Source organism: Gavialis gangeticus, unplaced genomic scaffold, assembly GCF_001723915.1.
Source record: "Gavialis gangeticus isolate Ggan-Ray unplaced genomic scaffold, GavGan_comp1, whole genome shotgun sequence".
NCBI classification, from domain to species: Eukaryota; Metazoa; Chordata; order Crocodylia; family Gavialidae; genus Gavialis; species Gavialis gangeticus.
This window is the reverse complement of record NW_017729025.1, coordinates 16,185,820-16,191,819: the sequence shown is the minus strand read 5'-3', so window position 1 is coordinate 16,191,819 and position 6,000 is coordinate 16,185,820. Positions and strand designations below refer to the sequence as shown.

Below are 6,000 nucleotides of genomic sequence, written 5' to 3'. Positions count from 1 at the left end.
CCCCCCCCCCCCCCCCCAATCCAGGTTTGTGGAAAATGGCACAGGCATTGGGCCCATGAGGTGGTGGCCACTTCTGCTGCTGGTGTCCCTTCCCCTACCCCCCAACAATGCAGGCAGGCAGGTGGGGACAGGCAGTGCCAGAGGTGGTGCCAGGGGAGGCTTGCTGCACAGTTGCACAGTGCAGCCTGCTTGCTGCTACCCTAGCCCCAGCTCCAGACCTGGTCAGCAGTGTGGCACAAGCCACTTGGGCCCCTGCCAGCAGCCTTCGTGGAAATTGGGGGGGGGGGCACATGCCCCATTGTTTCCTCCCCTATGAGTCACCCATGATTAGGAACCAACCAAATTAACAGTGGGAGTGGACTGCGCAGTGGCTGTTTTAATTTTGAAGGGTCCCCTGTGTGCCCCGCTGCTTGCTCCTGATCAGTGGGGAGGCAAAAACTGCAGTTTTAAATATAGAGCCATTTTTGCTGCTCATTGCTGATTGGCCAAGGGGCCATGGCAGCTCCACAGTGTGTTACTGATTGGCCAAGAGGCAAAAACGGCACTGTATTTAAAACCCTGGTTTTTGCCTCCTTGCTGATCAGGAGGGAGCAGTGAGTGGTAAGGTGGGGGGATGCATAGGGGAACCTGCAAAATAGGTGGGAGCAGCTCCTCTGATTTTTTCAGGTTCCAAGATGCACCACCACAGACGTGGGGAGCAGCCCAGAGCAGCAACTTAAACAAAAATATATATTTTTTAACATTTTCCTCATGACACCTCCTGGCATGCTGAGGAAAATGTCCCCTAGTGCCACTAATTGGCATGCGTGTTAAGGGTTGCATATTTCTGTACTATGGATATTTCCCATGCTTCTGGTTGCCTCATGGGGCTGGGAGGGAATCCCTTCCCCCTGGTTTTCTGCTATGTGTTAGGTTTTTTGGGGTTTTTTTACGTATTCCTCAGAGGCATTGGATGTTGGCTGCAGCAAAGGCTGGGCAGGCCGGTGCCTCTGTTGGGACTTAATGCCAGAGGTTTCTGCCTAGAGGGTCTTGCCTCTTCACTCGGGGTCAGACTGATCACCATATTTGGGGTCTGGAAGGAATTTTAGCCCACGGTTTATGTTGGTATAGACTGAAGGGGTTTTTGCCTTTCTCTGTAGCAGGTGACATGGCCCTGTACCTGGGATCTCTTAAGCATATATTAACAACCTTTAATGGAAGCGGGCCGTTGGCTGCCATTGTCCCCTCCTTTACCCACGGCAGGTTAGGGTGTTATGCCTTATGTCATGTCAGGGTTGATGGTAGTTTTACTAAGAGGTTAGATTATGGATTTGTATGAGATGGTTTGGATAAGGATGATCGTGGGTCAGACAGGAGTTGGACTAGATCAGTGTTTCTCAGCCTGTGGGTTGTGACCCAAAAGTGGGTCACAAGAATATATGAAAGGGTTGCAAGCAAACTTTTAAAATGGTTCAACAAACTTTTAAAACATGGTTTCTCCTTCAAAGAAGAAAAATGTGGGAAATCATGGTTTTCCCTTGCAGGTTGGCAGAGCTCCAGCCTGCGAGGGGCTGCTTGGGCCCCCTCCATGCCTTCCCCCCCGCCCCACACACTGCGGGAGCTGGGGCTGGGTTAGGGGGTAATGGGTCGGGAGTGAGGGGCACTGGGTTAGGACTGGCCATTGATGTTTACAAATCGGTCCTGGTATAAAAAAGATTGAGAACCACTGGACTAGATGACCTCTGGAGGTCCCTTCCAGCCCCACTTCTCTGTGATTTGTATGATTGCTATGAATCCCTTTCACTTATTCAATGTCCCTTTTAAACCGTGGATGAGTCTTGAAGTTTGGCTGAGTTGCCTGTTGCTTGTGCGACTTTGTTTCTTCGTTATATTTATTATCGCTCCCCTTGAAAACCTGCCTGCAGCTTCCAATCAAGTCTGGGAGTCTGAGCTGTCAATCTTGGGGCAAGTTACACTTCCAGTGGCCTTAATGAGGTTCTGTATACACGCGGACCACAAGACTGAGCCTTAAGGGAGTCATAACGCAGCATGTCAGGGCAGAATAGCCTGGGTCCTTAAATAAACAAATGTAAAGCCTTTGAGTGACAGCTCCCTTTATGGCTGTATCATAGGCCTGCTCTTGTCGAATCAGCAGGTCAACGGTACTGCAACCAGCAGAGGAAAACACTTTTATAAAGTCATCTTTTAAGAAAAGATGAGATTTTTAAAGCCCTTTCAAAAGATGCACCAAGCTGGATGCTGATTGTCTAGGGAACTGCCGTCCTGTAAATCCATCTCTAAAAAACCTCGGCATACATGAGTGCGTTGCCTGTTATTTTCAGCATTCTTTTAGAAATGTGAAAAATTATCTTCCTCATTTGGCAAAGACTCATTGGTTTTCCCCTGTGCCTTTTTATAGGCTGTGTGCCCCAGCCAGCAAGAGGCAGGATCACCATCAGTCAAAAGGCTTCTAGCTATTGTAGGCGGGTGCTCAGTGCCTAGAGGGACTGGGCTCTCCATGTCTTTGTTGACTTGTGCTATGAAAGTAGCAGAGTAGGTGGGATCCCATATATGGGATAAAAATGACATGGCAGAACCGGTGCCAGCTCCCATAGCTTGGGTGTGACGAAGCATCCCAGATAATAACAACAGATCTGATTTCTAGCTTAGTCCTTTCTGCTAAGGAAAAGACCTGCTTTCTTTGGAAGAGAGATTAAACTTCAGGCTTTGGGACTTTAGGCAATCTGCAACTATTAGAGAATCAGGTGAAGTCTCCTGTGGAGGAGAGATTGTCCAACAGCTCCTTAGTCTGGACTTCATGCCTTTTTCAACACAATGGGGGCTGGGCACTGTTATGGAGGGACATTGGAGGAGATGGATCTTGGGTCCTTGGCCTGGCAGTTCCTATGCACTGAGTTTCCAGGTGAAAGAAGCACCCTTGACTGCCTTGCTGCTCTGGAAGAAGTAATAGACTCTAAAAAGAGCTTTATTCAAGGGGTCACTCGCAGAAAGGGTTGAATACTGAGGGATGACATATCTCTCCTTTTCCAGAGAAATGTACATGAACGTAATGCTTTGCCCCGAACCACAGTGATTTAAGGAGCTCCCTAGTAGTGAGCACAGGACTGTGAAGCTTGAGGAGTTCTGCTTGCATAGTATTTGGTGAGGCCTCGTGGTTTGTTTGGGTTCATGCAAACTTCAGCCCCCCAAATCAGGCTCCATAGTTCAGGCATGACTGAGTTTTTACATCAAGACAAAAGTACAAGGTTTCCCCCAACACACATGGCTCCCACTCCCAGGGGGCGTGCAGAAAAACAAAGCTTTCAGGGGAACTCGGCACTGCAGGAAAGCCTGAGCCCTAGCACATTTCTCCTGGTTTTGAGGGGGTATGGGGCTGACTGTGTGTTGAGTTTGAGACCCCTTGCCTTGGTTGGGACACTTCCCAGAATAGTAAGCAGCTACCTGTGTTCCTATGAGCACGTAAGGCACATCAGGCATGCAGTCTTTCAGTTCAGGCACCCACTCTTCTTGGACGTTGTGGTAAGAAGCAGGGTTCACCACTGAGAAGCAGATCAAGAATACATCTGTGTGGGGGTAGGACAGAGGCCTCAGTTGGTTGTAGTCCTCCTGTCAGAGAGCAAAATGAAGTGTATTATCACCATGTAGCATCTCTGCAAGCACATCATGAAGTGCCCAATACTGTCCCTCAGGCTAGGGACAGACGCTCAAAAAGCCTGAGCCTGAATTGACACTGTCTTTGCAGGTTAGTCTAACCTGGCTAGGCTGAATCAGTTTCAACAGTAGAGACATCCCAGAAATGCAGGCACATGCCTGCAGTGGCTCAGGCTAGAAGCTGGGGGGCACTAGAGCAGCCCTCCCTCCCCTTTCTCAGTACTGAGCTGAGGGGGCATGGCTAGGTCCCAGCAGGATGCTCTGAGTAGGGAGGGGTTCCCTTTTCTTCTGACCAGCCCAGCAGGGAATTGATAAAGAAGTGTTTATCACCCCCAACTCAGTGTTTATCAGCCCATTAAGAAAACAACAGAGGGACATTACCAGCTACCTGTTGATTCTGCCTTTGCCCCATCTGCCACATAATGAACTGTAGCCAGCATGTGGTCTGGTAGCTAATGCCGAGAGGCATCTGTGTAAGGCAGAGGGGATGGGGAGAGGAGTAAGGGGGAGCAGGGACAAGCCAGGCAGACGTCTGCAGTCTCTGCTGGAGCTGCAGCCAGGGAACAAAGGCGGGGGGCCAGGTCTGCTATGGAGCAGACAGCCCCGTCCAGCCCAGGGAGCATACCAGGATACTGGGGGAGTCTGGTTAACTTAAACCAGCAAGCAGTCTGGGACAGACATTGCATAAACTGGTTTGAGCCAAATCATTTAAGTCTGATACTACATTCAACCAGGTGTATCTCAAATTTGTTTGAGCCATTTTCAAACCAGTTTATGTGCACTGAACATTTGTTCTGTTACAGGTTTAAACCAGTTTCTGATCACCTAAACCTGTTTGTGTAATGTCTGTCCCTAGCTCCACTGTCTGTGGGGGCTGATAAATGTCAGGGAAAGAGCAGCTGCAGAGGGGCTGTAGGGTGATCATGTACCAAGGCCACCGATTAGGGCTTAATTCCACTCTGTCAACCTCCTCCTACCTGGACATTGAGGAGCAAGACTGAGCTGCTATTTTATTTCCCTAGCAATGGGCAGTGGGGTGATAACACGATAAACAAGTGCTGTCACCAGCAGCAATAGCAAGACAAGAAAAGTGCCGTTTCTATAAGACACAGCTCTTAGACTGTGCCTGCTGGCCTCAGCCTTTAGGCAATAGGCCATAATCCCAGGAATTTGACGGCCATTGCTCTTGCAGATAATTATTGTTGTTAGAGAACCAATATGTCATGTGCTTACAATACAGTACATATTATGGGCTGTATTCTTCTTAGCTGATATTATAGACATGACCCTGAACAACAAAAACAGGCCTTTGGGCTATGCAGTTGCATCATCATCTCACGCTAGATTTAGCAGCCTGTCAATCAAGATCAGAAATTCTCATCTTGGAAACCTAAAAGCAGCTAAGCAGCTCAAATCCAGTTATGATTCAAGGTGATTTAATGTCTCCACAGGCCTTTGTCTTGTGAGGGAAGATGTCTTCTTCCCAGGATAGCTGTGCAAACTCAGTCAGCTCAAAGCAGAGATGTACCACCTAGTCAGCTGTTTTGATATTAGTGAAGGAAAACGGAGTTTCTTTCCAATCTTGGGACTTGGAGTAGTTGCTGGGATTATGTGAAATGGATGAATGTGTTTGGAGTAGTACAATGAGGAGCTAGATTAGATCAAGTTGGGGATTTTCTGATGGCTACTCCCTTTTTTATTTTTGGTTAGAAAATATCAAATGGATGAAACCAAAACTTTTTGGAGGGAAACTTGCCAGTTTGGAGGAAACTTTTTTTTTTAGCAGAAGTTTCCCAGCTCCTGGATTGTGGGTAGTGGGAGCTGGAAGAGGGTGTGAGAGACCTCTATATCCTGTAGTCTGGGGTCGGGGAATCTGGGATCAAATCTCATATTGCTGCTTTCTTGGAAGGGAGCCAAAATAAATTGGAGATGGAGGAGGGTCAGTGTTCCCGCCCATGCAGGCAGGGCTTTGGTGGGGCCTACAACAATGATGCATGCAGGGCACCATATTGCTTTAGGTCATCCCTGACCTCATCCTTGTCCTACTTTGAATAAGCAAGTACAAAGAGTTCATTCTTATGCAGAGACCTGGGCATCGTTTTCCATAGGAATACACCGTGGTTCGACATTTTTTAAAACCAAACGTTACAATTTTTGTGTGCGTTTCAAAATAACAAAATTAGGTCAAATGAACTTTTTAGAAAAAGAAAGAGACCACCCCAAAGAGAAGCTCAATGTTTTGCTTCTGATGGAAAGAAGCATCCTGTTTGTCCCAAACTGATTTTTTTGATGATTTTTTTTTTTTTCACTTCAGAAGGAAAAATGTGGACACAAGTGTTTCAGGTCAGG

The 6,000-nt window shown here is 47.7% G+C and overlaps 1 protein-coding gene across 1 annotated transcript in view; it reads right to left on the bottom strand.

The window, feature by feature from the left end:
- RHOJ (ras homolog family member J) overlaps positions 1-6,000 on the bottom strand; it is a 97,740-nt gene that overhangs the window by 5,459 nt on the left and 86,281 nt on the right. Inside the window, exon 3 of the mRNA XM_019518437.1 lies at positions 3,442-3,606. Coding sequence (XP_019373982.1) covers positions 3,442-3,606 — 165 coding nt within the window. The remainder of the gene's footprint in view (positions 1-3,441; positions 3,607-6,000) is intronic.